Source organism: Oratosquilla oratoria, chromosome 15 (assembly GCF_046742065.1).
Source record: "Oratosquilla oratoria isolate Oo_2021 chromosome 15, ASM4674206v1, whole genome shotgun sequence".
In the NCBI taxonomy this organism is placed as follows: domain Eukaryota; kingdom Metazoa; phylum Arthropoda; class Malacostraca; order Stomatopoda; family Squillidae; genus Oratosquilla; species Oratosquilla oratoria.
The window spans coordinates 98,186-125,147 of NC_134791.1; the positions used below are offsets into that span (position 1 = coordinate 98,186).

General features: G+C 45.8%; 1 protein-coding gene across 1 annotated transcript; it reads left to right on the forward strand.

Annotated features, from left to right (window-relative positions):
* Nucleotides 1-17,570: 17,570 nt before the first annotated feature.
* On the forward strand, nucleotides 17,571-22,016 carry LOC143033509 (uncharacterized). Its single transcript, XM_076199015.1, has 3 exons — nucleotides 17,571-17,822; nucleotides 17,970-21,005; nucleotides 21,270-22,016. Exons 1-3 carry the CDS (start codon nucleotides 17,571-17,573, stop codon nucleotides 22,014-22,016), a joined length of 4,035 nt encoding a protein of 1,344 aa, XP_076055130.1.
* Nucleotides 22,017-26,962: the final 4,946 nt, after the last annotated feature.

The window sequence follows — 26,962 nt, forward strand, 5'->3', positions numbered from 1 at the left end:
CGACTGGACCATACTGGTCATCAAAGCAGGCTATCACCTTCCTTTTCACACCGTCCCCAACCTCTCCTCCCATCCCATCCAAGTCAACAGCTACCATCTGGACTCGGATCGTGGGCGGGCCCTGGCGGAGGAAATCTCCGCTCTGCATCAGAAAGGAGCTCTAGAAGAAGTCTCGACTCCGGACCCAGGGTTCCACTCAAGGCTATTCCTCGTAGCAAAGGCAACAGGGAGGTGGAGGCCAGTCATCGATCTGTCTCCTCTCAACAAGTTCCTCTCCCTGACGAAGTTCCAGATGGACACCCCAGAGACCGTAAGGGCGTCTATCAGGGAAGGGGACTTCATGGTGTCACTGGACCTCCAAGATGCCTATTTCCAGATTCCGGTGCATCACTCATCCAGAAAATTCCTCAGAATCGTCCACAAGGGCACCACCTTCCAATTTACCTGCCTATGCTTCAGCCTTTCCACAGCACCCCAAGTCTTCACCAGAGTGTTCAAACTCGTCGCAGCGTGGTTCCACTCCTAGGGAATTCGCCTTCTATGATACCTGGATGATTGGCTGATCTTGGCACAGTCTGCCCAGCTATGCCAAGAACACCTGGGAATGGTCCTAGCCTTCGTCCGCAAATTGGGCACCATAGTCAACCAGACGAAGTCAGATTTCATTCCAAGACAGAGAGTCACATACCTGGGTATGACTCTGGACTCTTCCCTAATGAAGTCCTTCCCAGTAGAGAAGAAAATCCAGAATCTCACTTCTCTAGTTGTACAAGCACTATCGGCCGGGTTCCTGACGGCGAAAGTGTCAAGTCCTCCTGGGCCATATGGCCTCTGTCGAGAGGTTAATCCCCAAGAGCAGACTCAGAATGCGACCACTACAGTGGCTCCTCAAGTCTCGGTGGTCCCCGCAAGGGGGAAACACCCGGCGACGCATCACCCTTACCGGAGAAGTCAAGGATTCTCTTCTCTGGTGGAAGGACCCGTGCAACCTGCTCGTGGGGATGCCCCTCGGCCCATCTCCCCCCGAAGTCCTCCTATTCTCCGATGCCTCCAAGGAGGGCTGGGGGGCTCACCTCAACGACGATCACGTCAGCAGTTCCTGGTCCACAGTCAAGCAGACAGCCCATATCAACTGGCTAGAGTTGAAAGCAGTACTGCTGGCTCTCCGTCACTTCACGGATCAAATCTCGGGGAAAGTAGTGGGCATCATGTCGGACAACTCCTCGTTAGTAGCCTACCTGAACAAGCAAGGTGGCACAGTCTCACATGACCTATGCCTTCTGACTATGGACATCCTCAATTTAACCGAGAGTCTCCAAGTTTCACTCAGAGCTCGCTACATTCCAGGGAAGAAAAATGTGTGGGCGGACCACCTCAGCAGAAGGAGTCAGGTAATCAGCACGGAATGGTCCCTCTCCCAGATCCGCTGGCAGGAGAGGACGCTCCTCTGCAAAGCTGGGACAATCTCGACACCTACGCTTTCCCACCGTTTCCCTTGCTACAGAAGGTGCTCCAGAGAGTAAGAAATGCATCCAACTTTCGGATGACTTTGATCGCTCCCTGGTGGCCAGAAGCCCCATGGTTTCCAGACGCCCTCAAACTAGCAGTGGAAGAGCCCCTGGCCCTTCAGGGAAGACCCGACCTTCTACATCAACCAATCGGTGGGGCCTGGCACTGGAACCCGTCAGCTCTGGCACTTCACGCGTTCAGACTATGGTCCAGATCCTCCTAGAGAAGGGTGTTCCCAGAGAAGTGGCGGAAGACATGTCCGCTCCTATTTGCTCTTCCTCAGCTAACCTTTATCAAGGGAAATGGAATGCTTTTACAGAATGGTGCCACTCCCGGACTATAGTCCCAGATCAAGCCACCATTCCTGAGATTGCCTCCTTCTTCCACTTCCGGAAATCCAAGAAGATCTCCCTCTCAGCAGTGCAGGGCTATAGGGCAGCACTGAATCAGGTGTTTTCTCTGAAAGGCATGGATCTAGCCCTGTCACCAGAAATTTCCATGCTCTTCAGACATTTCAGGAAATCATGCCCCCCCAGGGAAATCACTTCCCCTCCTTGGGATGTGGCATTAGTCCTGAACTCTCTGCAGGGTCCCCCTTACGAACCCCTCCGAGACGCTCATTTGAAGGACCTCACCTTGAAGACAGTTTTTCTCTTAGCCCTAGCATCTTCCAAGAGAGTAGGGGAGTTACATGCCATCTCTTATAGAGTCGCCCACTCAAAAGGATGGCAAGAGGTCTCCTTCACCTTTCTGCCCCAATTCATTGCCAAAAACCAGGATCCGGCCAAAGCTGACCCTAGATTCTGGTCCTTTAGTGTTCCTTCCTTGGCCGACTTTGTAGGGGGCGAACAAGAGGAAATGGTACTATGCCCAGTACATGGCATCCGGACCTACCTCAAGAGGACTAAACATCTTAGACCAGAAATGCATAGGTTGTTCGTCTCTATTAAGAGTAAGCCTAAGCCCATCATTAAGCATTCCATTTCTTACTGGATTAAGGAAGTCATCTGCAGGGCCTACGGAATGAGCCCCACGGATTGCCCTAGGGCAAAAGCCCATGACCTGAGGGCAATAGGGACCTCCCTAGTCTTCCGAAAAAATATGTCGGTCAACCAGGTCCTTCAAGCAGGTATATGGAAGTCCCAGACTATGTTCACTTCCTTTTACCTCAAAGCAGTCATGTGGGAATCTTTAGGGAACTTCTCTTTGGGCCCCATAGTGGCCGCCCAAGAAGTCCTGAGATGACATACCCCTCCCCAATAGCACACAGCCGACCCTGACAACTCATCCAGATTCTGGCTCGGCAAACGTGGTGATACCTACCCAAAGTCCTTCTCATACTCCTACATTCCCTTACCTCACTGAGGGCTCTCAAGCATTCCAAGGGAATCAATTCAAGCCCTTCAGGTGGTACAAAATGAGTATACCCTGTCTGTTTCCACTCCTGGGAACAGAACTAGGTGCCTTTAAAACTTTAGGGGAATGTATAAGGGTCTGGTCAACATAGGTCGTAGCACACAAAAATTTTCCTTACGGAGGTTTCCCAGGCTAGATAACTACAGTACTTCCTTCCCTCCTAAGTCCGAGTCTCCTATTGTAAGGAGTACCGAAGAGTTTGTATTCTTCGGAACAAATGTAATTTTCGCAGGAAAATTAATTTTTCCCTGATACAAACCTGAGGTACTCCTTACCTCTAATGGCCCTCCTCAGCCACCCCTCTAATAGTTCCTTCTCTCTTGCCTGTCAAACCTGGTGATTAATTTCATATCTGGCTCAGAGAATGGTGTGTGCAGTACACTTGTGGGGGAGGGAGGGGCCCCCATGCCCCAGTGGGGGCCCCTTACCGAGGATAACTGTTGCCCAGACCCACGGAGTGAGGTGTTTTAAAAACAACACACAGTGTTTAGAGGTAGAAAACTTATGCTACGTGCAAAGTATCCTATTGTAAGGAGTACCTTAGGTTTGTATCAGGGAAAAATTAATTTTCCTGCAAAAATTACATTTTTCTTTCTTGCAAAAAGTTTTCCATCCATTTAAGCAGTTTGCCCTGTATACCTCCTTCAGTTTCTAATTTCTTAAGCAACTTCTTATGTGGTACTTTGTCAAAAGCTTTTTTTAGGTCTAGAAATGCACAATCAGCCCATCCATCCCTTTCTTGTATTATATCTATTAGCCTTAAATAGAAACATACTAAATTGGTGACACATGATCATCCTTGTCTGAATCCAAATGTTACAAGTCAGATATATGAGCGAGATTCATAACTTATAAATTGGCGACCTTGCCAGGATTTTAACGGTAAAGTGAAAGAATTACCAACGAAAATTCTTAGTATTAAATAGGATCAATAGTGTGAGAAAATGAAGTTGACAAGTGCAGAGGAGGTATGGGAGTTTGTACACAAACAACCCAGTAAGAAAGAGATACAGAGCCTTACTATAAACAAATTGAGATTCATAGCACAAAGTCTAGGGGTTAGGTATGTAGTTTTGCATAATGAACGTTGTAATGTTCACAATCCACAGGGTATCTGGTTTGAAGGACCAGCCTACAAGAAAATTGGGCTATGCAATCTGTGGAGTATATTATGACTTCCTACAGATTTCCCATCTCTTTTAATACAAATGTTGATGGTGTAAGTTAATCTAGGTGACCATCCCACCAAGTTAATACTGGGATACTCTGTGTGAACTTGTATACAACTTTCAGCAACAACAAAACTACGTACCTGTGATCGGCAGGGAACTCATCGAACCCTGAAACGTACAATGGCATCACAAAGCATCATGTATCTTTATGAATATGTAATTATTTAGATCATTCATATTGGTTTGGATATTTCATGTAACTCAATTTATGACTTACCGTGGCCTTGGGGCCACTTAGAAATCTTCTTCGTCTTTGTTCTGGTTAATGACGGTGATGTGTGCGACGACTTCGGGCATGGCATGGAGGATGAGGGGATGGGAGATGGATAAAGGTATGTTGTGGGGAATGGTTCTCTCACAGAATCCCCTCACTGGTTTAAGACACGCTTCATCGTATATGCACTTCACACATGATATATATGAGGTCTGTGATTGGGGTAAATTCATATCACTTCCCAGTCATGAATCACTAACACTTTGGTCAATTACATTTCTTGTCTTGGACTTGTCTTGTCCTCAACTAGTACTCAACTACTACTCAACTGCGTTATAGGGGCAAGAGTGGCCTCTCTTGGTCCCGAACGCCTAGTGACCTTTGACCTCTCGTTGCCAAGGGTCTATGGGAAGTACAACTTCACCTTAACTGAAGTGAAAATGTTGCATGATACATATTATATAATCCCCATGCTTGGGAACTATAGATGGGTAATGCACCAGAACCAATACTCAAGACGGAGAAGACACCAAGTGGTAAATAAAATTATTAATAATGAAAATGACATATTGGTAACTCGACATTCCTGAGAGGGGTTAGACAACCGGCTTGGTAACTAAGGGTGTCGAGTCCTTACATAATGCTTTATATGATGTTTTTGTATATAGGAACAAAAATGATAGGCCACTCTATCGAAATGGAAAAAGTAAGATATAATTTGTTATGTATGCTTTCATATACTAAGTTTCAAGAATACAAATTTCATACAGCTTGATATGCTTAATTGCTGTATTTCAATCTTAATCCTAATTCTACAGCTATCAATTCACTAAATTAACTGAGGCCGCAACCACAGATGTCTATATTAGTAAAAATGCCTCTGTCGGGATTTATTCCCAACAGTAGTTGCAGTGGGAAGCGCTAAGAAAATGACTGTGATGAGTGAGGAAAATAGAAGAGAAATAAGAAAAGATGAGGTGAAGGTAGTTGCTAAGATGATGAGAGCAGGTAAGGCAACTGGGTTGGTGGGGTATCATGCAGAATATCTAAAAACAGGAGGTACAGTGATGGTGGACTGGAGGAATGCCTGTGTAGTTCCACTTTACAAGGATAAAAAGGGACAAGTGTGAGTGTAGTAGTTTCAGAGGGATCAGTTTGTTAAGTGTAATTGGGAAGGCTTATGGGGTCTTGACTGAGAGGATTAGGAAAGGAATAGATGGAGTAATTGGTGAGGAACAGTGTGGGTTTAGGACAGGTAGGGGTTGTGAAGGTCTGATTTTTGTGGTAAGACAGATATGTGAGAAGGCTTAAGGAAAAGGTAAGGATGTTTTTTGGACCTTTATGGATTTGGAAAAGGCTTACAATTGTAGACAGGAAGGCTCTGTGGGAAATACTGCAGATATATGGGGTAGGAGGAAAGCAATAAAGAGTTTTTACAAGAGTAGTAAAGCCTGTGTTAGAATTAGAAATGGAGAGTGAGTTGTTTGAGGTAAAGGTGGGAATTCGCCAGGGATGTGCCATGCCACCATGGCTGCTCAATATATACATGGATGGGGTGGTGCGAGAGGTAAATGCAAAGATAATGGGCCTGGGATTGGAAATAGTTAAAGAAAATTGAGAAAAAATGGGAGAGTCAGTTGATGTTTGCTAACGGTACTGCACTTGTAGCAAGATCAGAAGAAGGATTAAGGAAGTTAGTGACAGAGTTTGGGAAGGTGTGAAAAAGAAGGAAGTTGAAGATAAATATGGGTAAAAGTAAGGTGATGATATGTACAAGGGGAGAAAGTGGCAGCAAACTGGAAGTGAGTATTAAGGGAGAGATACTGGAGGAAGTGGATAGTTTTAGATACTTGGGTGTCATGTGGCGAAAAGGGAGGAGTGGAGTTGGAGGTAGAACTTAGATTGAGAGAAGCAAGTAAATGCCTTGGGGGATTAAAAAGTGTAATGAGGTCTAGTTTGTTCTTAAATTCATATATAGTTTTTGCATACACTATTGTTTTGCCCAGTTTGTTCCAGATACCGCTGCACTGTATGGGGCAGAAACATGGAACATAAGAGAGGAGGAGTTTGAATGTGTTTGAGGTGAGGAGCCTGAGAAATATGATAGGGGTTACTAGGCTGGATTGAGTGTGAATGAGGAGGGGAAGGGGGGTGGAAAGGGAGTTGGGAGATAGGATTGATGAAAGAGTATTGGGATGGTTTGGACACATGGAAAGAATGAGTGAAGAAAGATTAGTAAAGCAGGTGTGGAAGGCAGAGGTAGGAGTGAACATGAGTGGGTGACCTAGGATGAAATGGATGGATAGGGAATGTCTGTTGAGGAAGGATGGGAGAAGACAGAAGATAAGGGTGAATGGTTGTGTATGAATGATGGTGTGATGCATGAAAGGGAGGGAGTGGGTGGGGGATGGGAGGTGAGGGAGTATGTGTGAAAAATAATTGACATGGCCCGAAGGGATTTCTCCCTGTCCTCTCCGTTTCTCCATGAGGGGTTGGAGAGGGGGATCACCATTTTAATGAAGCAGCCTTGCTGTGGATGTGCTGTGTCTTTTGACCCAGGGCAGTGGGCGAGATGCAGGGATGACCCATCATCCAGGATGAGCCAAGATAAGAGGGAGGGAGGGAGGGATGGTGAATGGGAGTGGAGTATGTGGGAATGGGATGGGTGGGAGTGGATTTTATGCCTTTGTTTATTTTTTGGCTACCTCCCTTGTAAGGGGTGGAAAGCCTTTGGTATTTGTATTATTATTACTATGATTGTTAGACTAATTCCTCCCATCATCATTGTACCATTGTTTACTCTCCCTCTCCTTGCCCTTCCTTAATATGCCACATGCTTCATTTTTAATTTTTCTTCCTTTTTCATCCTTTTAACTCATTCTCTTCCTAGGATAGAAATACTGGTAAACATCAACACCCATAACAGCAATATTCTCATCCCTTCTGTGATTTTCTTCAATACTTATTGTATCCTTTCTCATACACCTTCTGTTTTTTTTTTTTTTTTTTTTTTTCTAATCTCATTCCCTTCTAGCCACTAAGCTCAGCATGCCACAGAAATGACTGGCATGTCACTTCTTGTCTTCCTGTGCTATGTGCCATTCCACATACCTCTCATAAAGAAATTGGCCAACATTTTAACCTAAGAATGAGTTTGTAGTATTGAGCTGCTTTAATCCTTACTGTTTACAAAGCTGACTTTTTTCTTCTTTTTTTTCATCTTCTTCTTTTTCTTCTGCTTTGTCCCGAAATCCCTGGACAGTGGAAAGAGGAGGGGGTGGTTGAGGGGCATGAGAATTCTCATACACTGAGAAATTGGCGAAGGGAGATAGCTGCAGTTGGGAGCCAAAATCCAGGAAATTTGGGATGCCAGCTGGGACCCCGCATGTTCCCTTCAATCCGAGCATGTAATTTCGATTTTGAAGGACCAGAGAAATGTTTCTCAGAGGGGAGCAAACTCATGTAATTCACAGTCCTAGGCTAATTAAACAGAACATACTACACTGATTTTATTATGATTCAAATTATTTCCACAAACAGTGTCATACTGCTGATATTCATAAGTTTTATCTTCAATATTATGAACTTTTACAGTAATTCATTTGTCACCTAACGGAGCCAGATACGTAATTATGCATTTGGTTGTCCTACGTGGCCAACCCTACGCGCTCTAATCCTAACTAATTAAATGCCTCTGACAATTCTCTTCAGTAATAGTGTACTGACTGGTGATGTCTTCATATGATGTCCTTGGTTGAACAGGATGCTGTTGATATTCATGGATCCATGCATTGCGTAGGAGGCAGCGGGAACCATGCCTGTCCTTTTTCGTTGGCACTACATGTGGTTGGGGAGGGGAATCACGTCCAATGGTTTCTTTTCCCCTATCTTCCACTTTCTGCTCTAACTAAAGTTTTAGTTCTTGAATACAGATTGAATCACTGGAGTGGGTTTGGCAATGAACTCCGATTGAACTTTAGATTCTGATTTTGGGTCATGTCGCAAAACACAGTTCAAGCATGTTCCGATGCACCTTTGTGGGCATGTCACGAAACACATTTCTTGTTTCAGTAAGTTTCTGGGACACTGTACAAGTCACTGATACATGAATGGCGATGGCCAAACAAGTCACTATTGAGGACTAAAGGTCCTCAGAAGACACCCCATGGGAGAGAGTGGTGTGCCTCCTACTCCCATGAGAATGTGATGCCTACTGCCAAATACTATATGCTCTATGCATGGGGTCCAGTGATAATTTTTCTAATCACTAAATTTTGAGAGGAATGCAACAACGTCTGGGTAGGAGTCAAAGCATTTCTAATAGTCTTATGAGGTAGCTACTTGTGATGAGAGAGGGATATATGATCCTAACTAGCCTAATTAAAACTAGCCTAGACAAGAAGTGGCAAGCATGCAGGGGGGGGGTTAATAAGTGAAACAGTTGAGAAACAAAATCAAATGGTAATACATAGGTAAAATATACCAATCCTAATCATAAAGTACAAGGATACAAATACAATATGGTGAACCAGTAAAACAGAGAAGTTGAGACATTTCAATCTTAACATTATACCCTGTCTGGGGTATTGGCTGCTTGTTATTGTGGCAAAGTAGCATGCAGTTGATACTTTAGGGTCTATATGGGGCACCCCTACGGACCAGAGCCACACATCATTTTGTCTAAACTGTTCATAGAGAAATGATGACACTTTTATACTACGACTGTCCCTCCGTTATGCTGTCCCCCAACCCCTTGTTGCTGTCCTGTACCATTTCTCTGAGTATTCTTTTTCTGTGGTGGGGGAAAAGAATACTGCCACCAAGTATTCCCACTTGGATCGTAAGAGGCGAGAAGAAAAGGGCGGGGATTGGGACTAGGCATCCTTCTCCTTGTAGCCCCACAGGGCACATTCCTAAACAAAAAAGAGAAGGCATAAGAGGGTCTGGAAGTTCTCAGACCAGCACCCTAAGGTTTGGGTCTTTTAATGTGCATGGATGTGGTACAGATGAGAGTAAAAGGGAAGAGATAGGTAGTATGTTTGTGAGAAGAATGATGGATGTGTTGACTTTGAGTGAAACTAAGTTGAAAGGGAAGGGTGAGTGTAAGTTTGGGAGTGTAAGTGGGAGGTTATCAGGAGTGAAGAGAGGGCAAGGGAGGGAGGGGTGGCTATACTAGTAAGTGAAGAGATAGGTAAAAGGATAGTGGAGTGGAAGGAGGTTTCCTCAAGGATAATGTGGATGAAGGTGAAACTGGGAAGAAAGTCAAGCATAAGTACACATGGGAGAGGGTGGTGGAGGGAAGGGTGGTAGATAGAGTGCTAATGGATTATGTAGTGGTAAATAGGATTATGATAGGAAGAGTTAAGGAATATCAGATCATTTTTTGGTGGAAGGTAAGTTGAGAGTGGAGGATAGATGGAGAAAGAGGAAAGGGACAAAAGGTAGGGAGGTTCTTAGAGTGAACTCCTTGAATGAAAAGGAAAAGGAGAAGGAGTACGGAAAGAAGCTGAAGAAGGAGTGGGAGGGAGTAAAGGATAGAGTAGAGCTGGGTGTGGAGGAGAATGGGGATGGTTCAAGGAGGGAGTCATAAAGTGTGCAAGGATGGTGTGTGGAACAAGAAGGACAGGGGGAAATAGAAGAAAGGGTAGTGAATGGTGGGATGAGGAAACAAAGAAGGTTGTAGGAGAGAAGAAGCAAGCTTTCACAGATTGGTTACAAAATAGGACGAGGGAGTCATATGAGAGGTACAAAGAAAAGAAAAAAGAAGTAAAACAAAAGGTAAAGGAGGCAAAGAGGAGAGCAGATGTGAAATGGGGTAAGAGTATGACAGAAAATTTTGAAAGTAATAAAAAGATGTTTTGGAAAGAAATTAAGAGAGGAAGAGGAGGCGAATCAAGTAGAGAAGAAAAGGTAAAAGGTGCAGATGGAGAGATGATAATGGAAGAGAAGGCAGTAAGGGGAAGATGGGCAGAATATTTTAGGGAGTTGCTAAATGTGAAGGAGGATAGGGAAGGAAAGATAGCTGCAGTGGGAAATGCGAAGAAAATGAGAGTGATGAGTGAGGAGAATGGAGGAGAAATAAGGAAGGATGAGGTGAAGGCAGTTGTAAAGATGATGAAAGCAGGTAAGGCACCTGGTCTGGATGGATGCCATGCACAGTGTCTGAAAAAGGGAGGTACAGTGATGGTGGACTGGTTGGTGAGGTTATTTAATGTTTGCTGGAGAGAGGGTAGAACACCAGAGGACTGGAGTAGTGCCTGTATAGTTCCTCTATACAAGGGAAAAGGGGACAAGTGTGAATGTAGTAGTTTCAGAGGGATTAGCTTGTTAAGTGTAGTTGGGAAGGCTTATGGGAGGATCTTGATTGAGAGGAATAGAGGAACAGGAGTAATTGGTGAGGAACAATGTGGATTTAGGACAGGTAGAGGTTGTGTAGATCAGATCTTTGTGGTAAGACAGATATGTGAGAAAGCTATAGGAAAGGAGAAGGATGTTTTTTTGGGCTTTTATGGATCTGGAAAAGGCTTATGATAGGGTAGACAGAAAGGCACTGTGGGAGGTTATGCAGATGTACGGGATAGGAGGAAAGCTTCTGGGAGCTGTCAAGAGTTTTTATGAGAGTAGTAGAGCTTGTGTCAGGATTGGAAATGGAGAGAGTGAGTGGTTCGAGGTAAAGGTGGGACTTGGTCAAGGATGCGTTATGTCGCCCTGGCTGTTCAACTTGTACATGGATGGGGTGGTGCGAGAGGTAAATGCAAGGGTAGTGGGCGGGGGATTGGAGATGGTTAAAGAAAATGGAGAAAAGTGGGAGGTGAGCCAGCTGTTGTTTGCGGACAACACTGTGCTTGTGGCAGGATCGGAGGAGGGATTGAGGAAGTTGGTGGCAGAGTTTGGGAGAGTATGTGATAGAAGAAAGCTAAAGATAAATGTGGGTAAATGTAAGGTGATGAGATGTACAAGGGGTGAAAGTGGCAGTAGACTGGAATTGATCATTAAGGGAGAGCGACTGGAGGAAGTTGTTGTCGTTCCCTAGACTGTCTGTCCGAGCAGTCCCGTCTCCCTAAAGAATGCTACTGCCGAAACTGGGTTTTCCCACAAATCCTTTATAGAGTGTATGTTGTGTTGTTTGCGTGCATGATTGTGTATAATGCAGTCTTCCATTATGTGTTGTATGGTATGGGGTGAAGTGTTACATCCTGGGCAGCTGTTCACAATGAGGTCATCCAGCCTCTTCTGGTAGCTTAGAAGTCCTGGGTGGTGGCCACACTGCAGTTTGGCCAAGTGGACTCTGTCCTTACGTGGGAGAGAGGATTCAGAAGGGTGGATATCAGGGGGTCTGGCATGCAGCAGTGTGTTGTCTTTCAGTGTGTTAATGGAGCAGTGTGTGACATGATTATGAATATGTTTCCGAAGGCTGGTATTTGGTGGTTGTGGAGGAAGAGAAGAGAGTATTTGTGCGTAATAAAGGTCTTTGGGTGATGTTTTAATGTTTCTTGGTGTGTGTGGGTGTTCTGCTATGTAGTGTAGCAGGTGTGATGTGTTTGTGGTGGCAAACATGAAACAAAAGTCCTCAAAGTCAAGGACCACCTCGACATGAGAGGCACACAAACACTTGCCGCAGCCACCACTGGAGGAAGTGGATAGTTTTAGATACTTGGGTGCAAATGTGGCAGGGAAAGGTGGAGGTAGAATGTAGATTGAGAGAAGCGAGTGAATGCCTTGGTGGATTAAAGAGTGTAATGAGGAATAGACATTTGGGAATGGATGCTAAGAGGAGACTGTATGAAGGAGTGATTGTGCCAACAGCACTGTATGGGGCAGAAACATGGAACATCAGAGAAGAAGAGAGAAGGTGTTTGAATGTGTTTGAGATGAGGTGTCTGAGAAGTATGATGGGGGTTACTAGGCTAGATAGAGTGAGAAATGAGGAGGTGAGGAGGAGAACAGGGGTGGAAAAGGAGCTGGGTGATAGGGTTGATGAAAGAATATTAGGATGGTTTGGACACATGGAAAGAATGAGTGAAGAAAGACTAGTAAAGGAGGTATGGAAGGCAGATGTGGAGGGAGTGAACATGAGGGGACGTCCTAGGATGAGGTGGATGGATGGGGTGAAGGGGGCTTTGGGGAAGAGGGGAATGTCTGTTGAGGAAGGACGGGAGAGGACAGAAGACAGGGGTGAATGGAGAATGGTTGTATATGGATGATGTGATTGCATGAGGTGGAATGGGCGGGGGGGTGGGGGGTAAGGTAGTATGTGTGAGCAAAATTTGACGCAGCCCAAAGGGATTTCTCCCTGTCCTCTCCTTTTATGCAATGGGGGGACGGAGAGGGGGGGTCGCCGATTTAATGAAGTGGCCTTGCTGTGGATGTGCTGTGTCTTGCGACACTGCTTCTGACCCAGGACAGTGGACAAGGTGCAGGGATGACCCGTCACCCAGGAGGTGCTCAGATGGGAGGGAGGGTGGAGGGGTTGGAGTGGATTCAGGGATGGAATGGGTGGAAATGATTTTATGCCTTTCCCTTTTTGGCTACCTCCCTAGTAACGGGGAAAAAGCCTTGGTACTGTATATGTATGTAACATTATAACATCTGTGATGCCTTCGATCCTGAGCATACATCTTGGAAAAGGGGGGGAAAGAAATTCGTGAGTAAATAGGAGATACTTAAACTCGATAAGGCACTGTAACTAACTAGTACTAAACTTGGACAACAGTTGCTGGAGAGAAGGGGGAAGGCAAAATATTAAGAAGTAGCAGTTCCATAGAGCAAGAGAAAAGTGATAGCCGAAGGGGCTGAAAAGAGATGAAAGAAAATGGGAAGCAGACAGTGTCTCAGTGATTCCATAAAGCAAAGGAAAATTATAACCGAATGGGCTGAAAAGAGACGAAAGAAGATGGGAAGTAATAGGCAGCGTGTCACAACACAAAGTTGTGACATTCTTCTTCTTCTTCTTCTTCTTCTTCTTTCTTTCTTTCTTTGTGTCCCATATTTTCTGAAAGACATTCATTTTCCCCAATGCAGTTTAGGTAGCCCTCATATCTATGTAGGATTCAGTTTATCATCCCAAATTTTATGTAAAGCATGGTTGAACATCTTGAGCATCACTATGAGAGCCACAAAATTTAAATATTACACACTTGTGCCAACGAAATGGTGTTGGTCAAAGTTTGTCAATGTTCACATTTATATGTGGCTACCTCAAAGATGCCTTTTGTTTACTTTTCTTGCATTGAACAACATTTTGCAGATACTTGTCAGCACATTTCCAATGTATTGAGCCAGGCCTTGCCTCCTTCATGCTGTTGCTCAAACTATTTTATTTTTATTTTTGCTACTGCATTTGTCAAGTCCTCCAGCTCAGACTTCTCCCCTTCCTTCATCATCCCCATCTTTCTTTTATCTCCTGGCAGCCAAATTATAGTATTTTTCTTACGAATAAATGTTACATCAGAATATCCTACACTATTTTAGTCCAGTAGTGATACTGTAAGTAGGAACACAAGGTTTTATCCAAGATTGGTATATCACCAGTGTAGGATATGTACGATATGTTGGGCCGACATATCGGCAACGCGCAAGCCGTCGTCGGCGCTGCCGCGCACGGTCGGGACAGTACACTGTAGACCATGACACAATAAATTATATTGTACATGGCGCAGTGAGAGATCAAACCTACGCTACCCACCATGGCTGGACGTGCACGAGAAAGACCCACCTATACCCCCAGATCCACCCACAGGAGAGTGTTGGGTAGATCACAGACGCCGACAGCACTCGAACAGGCTCACCGGCTGCTCCTGGCGCAATCCGACGCCATCGTCTCCCTACAGCAGCAGCTGGCAGCGCACCCTGCTCAGACCACATCAGCCTCACGGTCGTCAGCCCCTGAGAAGTGCGACATGGACATGCCCACAGCAGCGTTCCGGTCGTGGAGACGTTCGATGCAGTGTTGGCTGGACCTGAATGGGTGGGCACCGACGGAGGCCGTCCTGTACATCCGCCTCCATTGCAACGCTCCTTGGATGCCAGGTTCACCGCAGCCGAGTGGCAGGCACTGACCGTCAAGGAAGCCTTGGACTCTATCAGTGGCATCGCCCTCCAGGCAGCCGACTGGTGCAGGTTCTTCACCGCTCGCCAGGAACGCAACGAGCCCATAAGTGAGTACTTTACTCGGTCTGCTCAGTGTGCAGAGGATTGCGAATTTAAGTGCCCCCATTGTGACAGTAGCTTGTCTGAGTACATGCTGCTCCGTAAGCTAGTGAGTGGTTTGGACAGTGTTGGTTTAAAGGAGGAGGTATTTCGTAAATGTGATTCGTGTAAGGATACAGATTCCTTGCGTAAGTTTTGTGTGGCGTTCGAGGCGGCTCACAAGGACGCCGCTCCCCCAGGTCAGGACGGTAATCTTGGGCGTGAGACGCTAACGCCAACGGCGGCGGTGACTCCGCAGCCATGCGCACCGCAAGAGGATCTCCAGTCACAGGTCGCTGGGGACCGCCCACCACCCCACAAGCCCCACTGTGGCAACTGTGGGGGCAAACACAAGCCAGGGAAAGGCATGTGTCCTGCGGAGACGCTGACATGCTACGGGTGCGGCAAGACCGGTCATCTACGTCGCCTGTGCAGGAAGAGTAAAAAAGCAGCTGCGACGGAGGGGGAAGCCTCCGGTATAGTAATTGCAGCCGCAGGGAAAGCCCAGAGCCAGCCGTGTATTTGGGTGACCGTCAGCGACACACGGAAGGAGACATCGGCCAGGATCAGAGTGGTACCGGACACAGGAGCCCAGGTGTGCGTTGCGAAACCAGGCCTGCTAGCCGCCCTGGGCGTTGATACGAAATCGCTAGTGAGCCGGGGCAGCCTGCGTGACGTGGCGAATGTGAGCCTGAAACCCATGGGCGCAGTTACCTGTCGCATGCAACATGGCAGCAGGTTCACGACGCAAGAGGTCTTCGTCGTGAAGACCGCCTCCCGGTGCTACATTTCCTTACAGGCCTGTAAGGATCTGGGTTTGGTACACCCTGACTTCCCGCACCAGCCCGCAGTTGCAGCATCGGCTGCCACCGAGTCAACTGACGGCGCACTGCTGCTGCCGCGGCCTACCTCAGTCCCGTTCACCTCACTAGAAGAAAATGTGCCACAGCTAGAGAACTGGCTTCTCCGCCATTTTTCCGGGTCAACGTTCAACACTGACAGGAGCCCTCTGCCAGTAATGGAAGGTGAGCCACATGTCATCCACCTGCTCCCGGACGCCAAACCCTACGCCTGCCATACACCGGCTTCGGTGCCGAAACACTGGGAGGCGGTGGTGAAGAAGCAGCTGGACGAGGACGTGAGGAAGGGGATCTTAGAGCCGGTACCAGTTGGAGAGGCAACAGAATGGTGCGCAAGGATGGTGGTGGTCGCGAAGAAGTGGGGCCAACCGAGACGCACCATCGACTACCAGAAACTCAATGCCGCCTGCAGGAGAGAGACCCACCACACTCCTACACCGTTTGACATGGTATCTGGCATCCCACGCCACACCTACAAGACAACAGATGCTCACTGGGGCTTCCATCAGGTAGAGCTGCAGGAAGCCAGCAGAAGGCTTACTACCTTCATCACACCTTGGGGCAGGTATAGGTACTGTAGAACCCCCTTGGGCCACTGTGCTGCTCCGGATGCCTATACCAGAAGGTACGACGACGCCATCGCTGGGATCCCAAGAAAATTCAAGTGTGTGGACGATACCCTACTGTACGACGCCAGCGTGGAAGACGCCTGGCACACGTATGATTTTCTGGAGACATGTGCCATAAGGTGTGACCCTGAAACCAGAAAAATTCAGGTTTTGTAGAAGGCAGGTGGACTTTGTGGACTTTCATATAGGCTGAGACGCCTACAAGCCCACAGAAGAAAGACTGGCCGCCATCAGGAACTTTGACATGCCTGTCGAACCATCTATAACAGTCATACGCTCCTGGCATGGGTTCGTCAACCAACTGGCACCTTTCCTAGCCACCGCTCCAGTCATGGAGCCATTTCGGGAGTTACTACTGTAAGGTATACCTCTACTAATCACCTATTACCACCTAACAACCACTACGACACTTCTGAATCACACCCCGCCACGTCGCACCATGTTTCATCGAGCCGGCTTCAAACCCTCGAAGCACCTGAGGTTTCGACTCTCTCCTATAAAATGAGGGTTCACCGCCCCATGAGTCAGTCTCAGCTGTAAGCTGAATACACTCGCTTCTAACCTGGTGTTGGTGGACGAGAGACGAAATCGGACTACTCATCATCCCTTCGGTGCTGGTAACGTAGGGCGTTGCGGAAGGAACCAAATTCTCTGTGTACTCAAGTTCTTAATTTGTTCAAGTTCCTAGTGGTCAAGTTGAATAGTGTTAATTTAATTTAAGATAAGTCTAATTTAATGTTAAGTTTAATTGTATTTGTTGGGAATGTCAGTTGGTAATAAATATTGTTAAATGTTATTGTATGCTTTAAATTCATTCACTTCGAAATGTTATGTATGTTCCCCCCTTAGACTAACCTTGACGTACGTAACATTTGTGGGGGCCCGACCGGAATCTGACCCGTTGATCGTAATAAGTCATCGTAATCACTCTGATTCTCTCTAATAGTTTGATAATTGTATTTAACTTGAAATTGAAAAATATTTTCACCTGGAACTTGACTTCTCTCCGCAACGTCTCTATACCTTGTGTGCATTTATTGTGAATCCTGCTTGTACCTGCTTTAAATTCTCTATAAATGGCCAAATAGGGGTAGTTAGTACAGTAGGTTCTATGTATTGTTCTTACCGACAGAAGTGGTGTTCTCCCACATACAGCTTGCAATTGTGACTCCTTTTCCTTGCTTACTATAACTTATGTGAATTTACTTTATGCACGATTACGTCGCTGTAACTTGACCAACCCAAATACTCTACTTTTTACTTAAACTACAGAGTATACCTATGAATAGGGCCCTTGTTTTACAGTAGTGTGGGCTGCTGTCCCCCTGTTTCCTTTTGGCTTGTTACGAGTAGAACGTACCTTGCAAGAACCTAATTCGGTCTTGCCACTTAAGTTTATGCCAGGTGATAAACTTCATGATACCTGTAAGGCCTTTAGCTTATTCTCGAGTTAACTTGCCAGGCTCTAAGCAGGTTTCACTTATATATGTATATAGAGTACGGAATCTTTTAAATTTAAACCATGGCTAAGCAGAGTGATTTCAAAGCGACTGAGTTTGTGGGTAACCCAGAGATCCAAGAATTCAAAGAGACTAATATTTGTAAGGACGATTTAAAGTATATAGCAAAGACCTTCAATATCTCTTTCAAACCTGACTTAAGGAAAGATGAGCTACGTGCTCTAATTCTAGCTCACTTAGGGGATAAAGATGTCCTCGAAGCTTCACGTTCGTTACAAACTTCAGATCCTAATCTACTACTTGAACTAGAGAAAGTGAAGCTAATGTCTCAACAAATGCAAATAGACTATGAGAGAGAAGAAAGAGAGAAGGAGAGAGAAGAAAGAGAAAAGGAAAGGGCTCATGAACTTCAACTTAAGCAATTAGACATTCAAAACAATGCCAACTCTCCTAAAACTAAGACTGATTTGCTGAAGTATGTCAAGCTTATACCTACATTTCCTGATAGTGATCCTGAGTCTTTCTTTAGGGAATTTGAATCCACAGCTCTACACTTTGAAATTCCTAAACCTGACTGGGTTTGGCTTATTAAACCTAAGCTGTCTGATAAAGCACTTAAAGTATGTAATAATGTGGACGATAACACTAATTATGACGAGGTTAAAGTAGCAATTCTAGCTTCGTACTCAATCAGTACAGAAGGATACAGACAAGCATTTAGGTCACTTAATAAACTTCAGTATCAAACTTACCATGAATTTGCCTCTGAGAAATTAAGGGGTCTTAAGAGGTGGTTAAAGTCAGCCAGTGTTAATACTTTTGATGAACTTGTTAATGTTATAGCATTAGAGGAATTTATAAGAAAGATTCCCTACTCTATCAAAATGCACCTCATCGATAGGGGAGAAAATGACCTGATTAAGGCCGCACAGTTGGCTGATGTGTTTTCCCTGGTCCATCGTTCGCCCACCAGGGAGAGGAGAGTGCTCCAGCATAATGTAAAGTCTAATAGTGGGTTTAAGGATGGTGAGCTGGTAGATCAGAGTAATTTAAAAACAAATCTAACCTGCTCATTTTGTAAAAGACGTGGACACCACATAAAACAATGCCCAGACCCTAAATGTAAAGTGTCACAAACTACTGCTCCCAGCAAACCTGTAGCTGCAATTCTGCCTGTGCCAACCAGTAAAACTGCCGATATCTTTCAGCCTTTCCGTTCACTTGGTGCCGTGTCTCTGGAGGATGGTGGCGAGGTGCACCCCATTCGTATCGTGAGAGATACAGCTGCTGCCCAGACGGTTATACTAAAGTCATCTGTTCCTGGTATAGACAGCAATTATACCGGCGAAAGTGTGTACCTCCATGACTTTAACAGCCAGTTTCCTTTGAGACTAGCTCGGGTGCACCTCAGCTGCGGCATTGTTCAGGGACCTGTAACGGTGGCGGTGAGCGAACAACCTTCCCTTCCTATCCCAGACTGTAGTTTACTTCTTGGTAATGACATAGCTGGTGGACTTGTACAAACTCCTGCTCCTATCATTTTGAGTGACACTCCCTTAACGCATAACCCTACTGATGAGTTAGAGCGAGAACAGCCAAATTTGTTCCCTAGTTGTGCGGTAACCCGATCCCAAAAATTAAAAGACACACCTACACATTCACCCCTTCCCCCTCCAAGTGCTATTCCACAAATATTCACTGAACAGAGTTTATTAGAAGCACAACAGAATGACACTACTCTAACTCCCTTACACTCTAAAGTAGTTCCCAAGGAAGATATTCTACATCCTCCATCATTCTACTATCATGATAACATCCTCATGAGACTTTACAGACCACCGCAATTATCAGATGATGACACCTGGGCAGAATGTCACCAAATTGTATTACCCACCAGCTTGAGAACTCCTATAATGGAAGTAGCTCACCAAGGTCTCTCAGGTCATTTAGGAATAAGGAAAACATATCTTTGCCTTCTGAATGAGTTTTATTGGCCTGGCATGAAAAAAGATGTAGCTGAATTTGTTAAGAATTGCCACCCATGCCAGATTGTTGGGAAACCTAATGAAACTATACCACCATATCCATTGCAGCCTATTAAAGTACCTTTTGAGCCTTTCAGTAAATTAATTATAGACATTGTTGGACCTCTCCCAAAGACAAAGAAAGGCAACCAATACATTCTCACCACACTTTGCCCAACTACAAGATACCCTGATGCTTTTCCTCTTAAGAATATCTCTGCTAAAACTGTTGCTAATACACTCACTAACTTGTTCACGACCTTTGGAATCCCAGAAGAAATCCAATCAGACAGAGGTAGCAATTTTACCAGTGTTCTATTTGCAGAAGTTCTAAAGCTGCTCGGTATTAAACAAACTCTATCAACAGCTTACCATCCTCAGTCGCAGGGGGCCTTGGAACGTTTTCATCAGACTATGAAATCTATGATTAGGAAGTTCTGCTGTGAGGAAGACAGAGATTGGGATGAGGGCCTGCAATTTCTTCTATTTGCCATAAGGGAAACACCATCAGAATCCCTAGGGGTCTCACCTTTTGAGTTGCTCTTTGGACGCAAGGTAAGAGGACCCCTCAAGGTCATCAAAGATCATTTGATCTCCTTACCTTCTACAAAGTTAGTCACGGTAAACAATTACATTACCTCTCTTAAATCTAACTTGGATAAAGTTCGTTCTTTTGCCAAAACTAACCTAGCTCATGCCCAGTCTGTAATGAAGACTAACTTTGACTCAAAAGCCTTGGTCAGAGAGTTCAAAGAGGGGGACTTAGTCCTGGCATACATCCCTATCTCTGGTTCACCTCTTAGCGCTAAATATCATGGACCATACAAAATTTCTAAGAAACTATCAGATTCTAACTATGTAATTTCAACACCCGACCGTCGCAAGGCTACCCAACATATTCATGTGAACCTAATTAAACCATATAAGACCACTAGCCCACTACTAGACTATGAGAAACAAGTGTTAGCGGTGAATACTGTACCTAATGTTATGTCTCATACACCTAATAATGCCATGTACATTAATTTTGACAAGATTTTACCGAACATTGACTCCCATCCTACCGATAATTCGCATATACTTGGTAACCTAGTTCCCTACCTTAGTCATCTCACGAATGAACATGCCAATAATGTAACTGAAATCATTCACAAATATGACTCTCTCTTCAAAGATGTGTCCGGCATCTGCAACATTGCCACTCATGACGTGAAGCTTGTACCTGGATCTTCTCCTATTAGGCACAATCCTTATAGAATCCACCCCCAGAAGCGAGAGCAGATGAGGAGTGAGGTCAACTTCCTGCTCGACCACGGATTGGCCAGCCCGAGTCAATCCCCCTGGGCTTCGCCGTGCCTGCTGGTGCCGAAGGAGGGAGGTCAACTTCGCCTGTGTACGGACTATAGGAGAGTCAACTCTATAACTGTTCCTGACGCATATCCATTACCCCGCGTTGACGACCTAATTGACGAGGTGGGAACAGCCCAGTACATTACTAAAATAGATCTAATGAAAGGTTACTATCAGATACCTTTAACAGAAGAGGCTAAATTGATCTCTGCTTTTACAACACCATTTGGCCTCTATCATTATAATGTCATGCCCTTCGGAATGAGGAATAGTCCGGCCACCTTTCAGAGGGCAATGAACTACCTATTGCAAGACTTAAAGGGTGTGGGGGTGTATTTAGATGACATCTTGATTTTTTCTCATGACTGGCAACAACACCTCCAACAGGTAGATGCTGTGCTATCCAGATTATGCCAAGCCAACCTGACTGTCAAACTCTCCAAGACCAGCTTTGGAAAGGCTACAGTGACGTATCTTGGACATGAAGTTGGGCAAGGCATCGTTCGACCCAAGACTGCTAACATCTCTGCTGTCATGGAGTACCCTGTTCCCGCTACCCGGAAGGCGCTCATGAGGTTTTTGGGTATGGCAGGGTACTATCGGAGATTCTGCCCGAACTTCGCCGAAGCTGCACTTCCTCTCACCAAGCTGACCAGCGGTTCTGTTCCATACAAGTGGACACAAAATTGTCAAGCCGCGTTCGAACATCTTAAGGCGATGCTTACAAGGGACCCAGTTCTACGGTCACCAGACTTCACTAAACCCTTCGTTCTCCACACCGATGCTAGTGATGTCGCTATTGGAGCTGTACTTCTCCAGGAGAACACAGACACTCTTCACCCAGTGGCCTACTTCTCTGCAAAACTAGACGTCCATCAACTCAACTATTCTACTGTAGAGAAGGAGCTACTGGCTATAGTGGCTGCTATCAAGAAGTTTGAGTGCTACCTTCAACCTAGCATAAAACCTCTCAAAATATACAGCGACCACAACCCTCTGACTTTTCTACACCGTAACAAAACTTCGAACCAAAGGATGCTTCGGTGGTCTCTGTTCCTTCAACCATTTAACATAGACATCCACCATATCACCGGATCCCAAAACGTGTTGGCCGATACCCTGAGCCGTATATAAACCATCTTATTCTGGGGGGGGGGCGCTACATCCCGATGTGGCGGCGTCTTAATGGTGGGGGAGTGTAAGGTATACCTCTACTAACCACCTATTACCACCTAACAACCACTACGACACTTCTGAATCACACCCCGCCACGTCGCACCATGTTTCATCGAGCCGGCTTCAAACCCTCGAAGCACCTGAGGTTTCGACTCTCTCCTATAAAATGAGGGTTCACCGCCCCATGAGTCAGTCTCAGCTGTAAGCTGAATACACTCGCTTCTAACCTGGTGTTGGTGGACGAGAGACGAAATCGGACTACTCATCATCCCTTCGGTGCTGGTAACGTAGGGCGTTGCGGAAGGAACCAAATTCTCTGTGTACTCAAGTTCTTAATTTGTTCAAGTTCCTAGTGGTCAAGTTGAATAGTGTTAATTTAATTTAAGATAAGTCTAATTTAATGTTAAGTTTAATTGTATTTGTTGGGAATGTCAGTTGGTAATAAATATTGTTAAATGTTATTGTATGCTTTAAATTCATTCACTTCGAAATGTTATGTATGTTCCCCCCTTAGACTAACCTTGACGTACGTAACACTACGGAGACCACAGGGGAGGAAAGTCTACTGGGACGAAAACCTACAGGAAAAGTTCCGGCAAGCCAAAGTAGTCTGCAAGCTCGCCAAAGAAGGTCTAACATATTACAAGGACAGATCTACGGTGGTAGTGACGGACTGGAGCAAGGTGGGCATTGGCTTTGTTATTCTACAGCAATACTGTCCCTGACCCCTGAGAGAGGCTCCCTTCTGCAGCAAGAGCGGGTGGCGCTTGGCGCTGTGTGGCAGCCGTCACCTAACACCCGCGGAGGCAGGTTACGCACCGGTGGAGGGCGAAGCTCTGGCTGTCGCATGGTGCCTCCGTAAAGCTCGCCTTTTCCTGCTTGGATACCCCAATCTCCTCATAATCACCGACCACCGTCCGCTAGTGAAGCTCCTGGGGGACAGTGAGCTGAAGGACGTAGTGAACCCGAGACTGCTTGCCCTGAAGGAGAAAACGCTGCAATATAGGTTCCAGATCAAGTACCTCCCAGGTAAGCGCAACTCTGCAGCCGATTTCTTGTCCCGTTACCCAGCGCTCTGTGCACCACCGGACGTCATAGATGAAGAGCTGGCCAACGACATGGAAGCTGCTGTGGCGGCCGCAACAGTGGCGGTGCTCGACAGCGATGACCAAATAGCCCTGGAGAACTCGGCAGTGGTGCAGGCCGCCGCCGATGACCCAGACTATCAGCTACTCATCGCTAAAGTGACCCAGATTGGCACCCACAACGGGCTCTAGAGCTGACCTGCCTGCGACAGTTCTATGGAGTCAGGGACAGACTGGCGGTGTCGCAAGGGCTGGTGACATACACCTACGAACAAGGAGCGGTCCGTTTAGTGGCACCTGCAGCACTGAGACACCGTGTGGCAGCAAACTTCCACGCAAGCCATCAAGGTTTAGACGGGATGCTACGAAGGGCGAGACAGGCTGTGTACTGGCCTGGCATGGAGGGTGACCTACAGCACCACAGAGACACCTGTGCCAGCTGTAACACGCACTCACCCTCGCAAGCCGCCGAACCCCTCACCGTGATACCCCCACCCCAGTACCCATTCCAACACACCGTGGCAGACCTGTTCCAGCTCGACGGACGAGTATACTTAGCGTACACAGACAGGCTCACGGGCTGGCTGGAAATAGCGCACTTGACCAGCGGAGCTACATCAAGCAAGCTCTCGTCAACACTTCGACAGTACTTCCATCGGTGGGACGCACCAGAGTCAATCTCGACAGACGGTGGAACCAACCTAACCAGCGAGGAGATGTGCAACTTCTTTGGGAAATGGGGAGTGAAGGGAAGAATCGCTTCTGCTCACTTCCCACAGTCGAACGGACGTGTAGAGGCGGCAGTCAAGTCTGCCAAGAGGCTGCTTCGCGACAACACAGGCGTCGGAGGGAGCCTTGACACCGACAGAGCAGCTATGGCGTTACTGCAGTACTTAAACACACCTCTACGCGGGGTGAACAAGTCACCAGCGCAGCTGGCTATGGGCAGGCAGCTGCGGGACGGTGTTCTAGTCCACAGGCAGCACTACAAAGTGGACATCCACTGGCGACACGCCCTCCGGACAAGGGAGCGTGAGGCAGTACGGCAACAGGAAGCATGGGTTGGGAAACAAGGCACACCCAGATCGCTGCCCCCATTAACGCTTGGTACCCGTGTGTTTGTGCAAGACCAGTCCACGAAGCTGTGGGACAGACAAGGCGTGGTCAGTGAAATACTGCCGCATCGTCAATATACAGTCAAACTCGAGGGAAGTGGACGACTGACGCTACGCAACCGCAGGCATCTGCGAGCCGTAAGAGGCTCATCTCAACTCACAACACGGACAAACCCAAGTTCTCCTCCTCCACCAACTCCTCGACTCCACACACAGCGGCGTCGTGTCAAACAACCAGCATGGATGGCAGATTTTATTACCACACCCTCACATTAGATATATGCGTGTATATCTGTTTGTATTTACGTGTGCATTTTTGTACAACTACAGTTTTTTTCCCCTTGGTTCATCTTATACCCTGTAAGATACTCTGATTAAATTTACATTCCGTTATGTTTATATTCGTGAATTTGTTCCTGCAGTCAGATACTACACTGTCCATACATTGTGAATGCCATGTACATGTATTATCTTGGGGGGAGATGTAGGATATGTACGATATGTTGGGCCGACATATCGGCAACGCGCAAGCCGTCGTCGGCGCTGCCGCGCACGGTCGGGGCAGTACACTGTAGACCATGCCACAATAAAGTATATTGTACAACCAGAAATAATCAATGAACTTGTAGTGAGGATGCTGCCATGAGAAGGAAAGAGGTTTGGTGAGTTTGTCTCCTTTATTATTAAGGTAAAACAACTGATTATACATGCTGCCAGGAGCCAATATATCCCACATGGATTAGGTTAGGTTAAACAGGATTGCACGGTCATGGGCAGGTGTGCGTGGCTAGGGTGTCAGGTCATAGCCACATGGCTGACACAATGTGCATCCCATTTTTAGGTCATGTGGTTGTACAGCGACCGCATGGTTTGTACAACCTAAAGCACTGGGTACCGGGCCAAGGCCAAGGTTCAGCCATTTGGGGGCTCACCACACAACATCCATTAGTTCATGGATGTGGTGAGGACATTGAGGTCTTGCAAAGCTCCAGTTACCTCAGTGGTGGGTCATGTCACTTGGAAACCACTCAGGCAAAGGCTATGGGCACCAGAGGCAGAAATGTGAAAAATCAGCAGAAAAAAAGACTCAAATTTGTCAGGTCGCTACACACCTGCCCATGGGTTCAGGATCCTTGCAGTGCACTGCACTCTCTGCCTCTGGGGGAAGTTTGGGCCAAATTGGTGACATAATTTTTGGCAAATTCCTTATAGTAGGGCACTAGTACTAGTATACTACACTAATGCTAGTACACTAGCACTAGTACCCTAGAACTAGTAGACCTAACACAACGAGAAGTGGCCGCTAAGGCGGGAATAGGGAATTTCCCGGTGTTGCCACATCTCCACAGATAACACGGCTCGCCCACCCACCCACCCGCTTTCTCTCCCTCCCTCTATCCATGGCGAGAACGTGCGTGTGGATGCAATGCTTTCTGAATGCAATGTGGGGGCGTGGCCAGAGAAGGGATGGAGTGGCAACGTCGCGCTCTCCTGCTCATATGCCATGTCCACGACTCGAAGAAACGAAACCTTTGTATAGAAAACATTGCTTTGATTTTTACCTCAGTGGTGGTGTGTGACAAAAAAAAATTATATGTGGCAACATTATAAGATTATAAAATAAAATGAAATTATAAAATACAGTAATTATATGTGGCAACACAGGGGGAATCCCCGTGCTCCGCGCTAACGGCCAGTTTTCGATGCACCGAGTATAGTATGAGTACACTAGTACGAGAACACTAGTATATTCGTACTAGTATACCAGTATATTAGTACTAGTATACCAGTGTATTAGTACTAGTATACCAGTGTATTAGTACTAGTACACAAACATATTAGTACTAGTTCACTAGTATATTAGTATAAATACAAGTACACTAATATATTAGTACTAGTACACTAGCATATTAGTACTAGTACACTAGCATGTTAGTGCTAGTTTACTAACATGCTGGCACTAGTACTAGTACTTTAATACAAGTTCAGTAGTACTGATACATTAATACCAGTACACTAGTACAAGTACATTAAAACTAGTATGTCAGTACTAGTACATTATTACTAGTACACTAGTGTACTTGTGTACTAGTTTGCTTGTGTGATAGATTCCTTGTGTGCTAGTGTACTTTTGTACTAGTGGGCTAAAGTACTTATGTACTAGTGTGTTAGTTTGCTAGAGTATTTCTGTGCTAGTGTACTTGTGCTAGTAGTGTATTAGTAATCTAGAACACTAGTGCTACAATACACAAGTACTAGTACACTGGTACTATTACAGTAATACACTAGTACTACAAGTACTAGCACACTAGTATTAGTACACTGGTACTAGTACAATAGTACTGGTACACTTGTAATATTGCACTAGTATACTAGTACTAGTAAATCACTAGTACTAGTACATAAGTTCTAGTAAACTAGTGTATTAGTACTAGTACACAAGTACAATAATACTAGCACACTAGTACTAATCAACTAGCATACTGGTGCTAGTCCACAAGTAGTACACTAGTGTAAATCCACTATTAATCCACTAGTACCAGTACAGTACTATTAGTACACTAATATTGATCCAATGGTAATAGTCAACTTGTACACTAGCACTAGTACAATACAAATCCAATAGTACTAGTCCACTACACTAGTACCAGTTCATTAGTACACTAGTACTAATGTATTAGTACATTAATACTAATGCAATAAT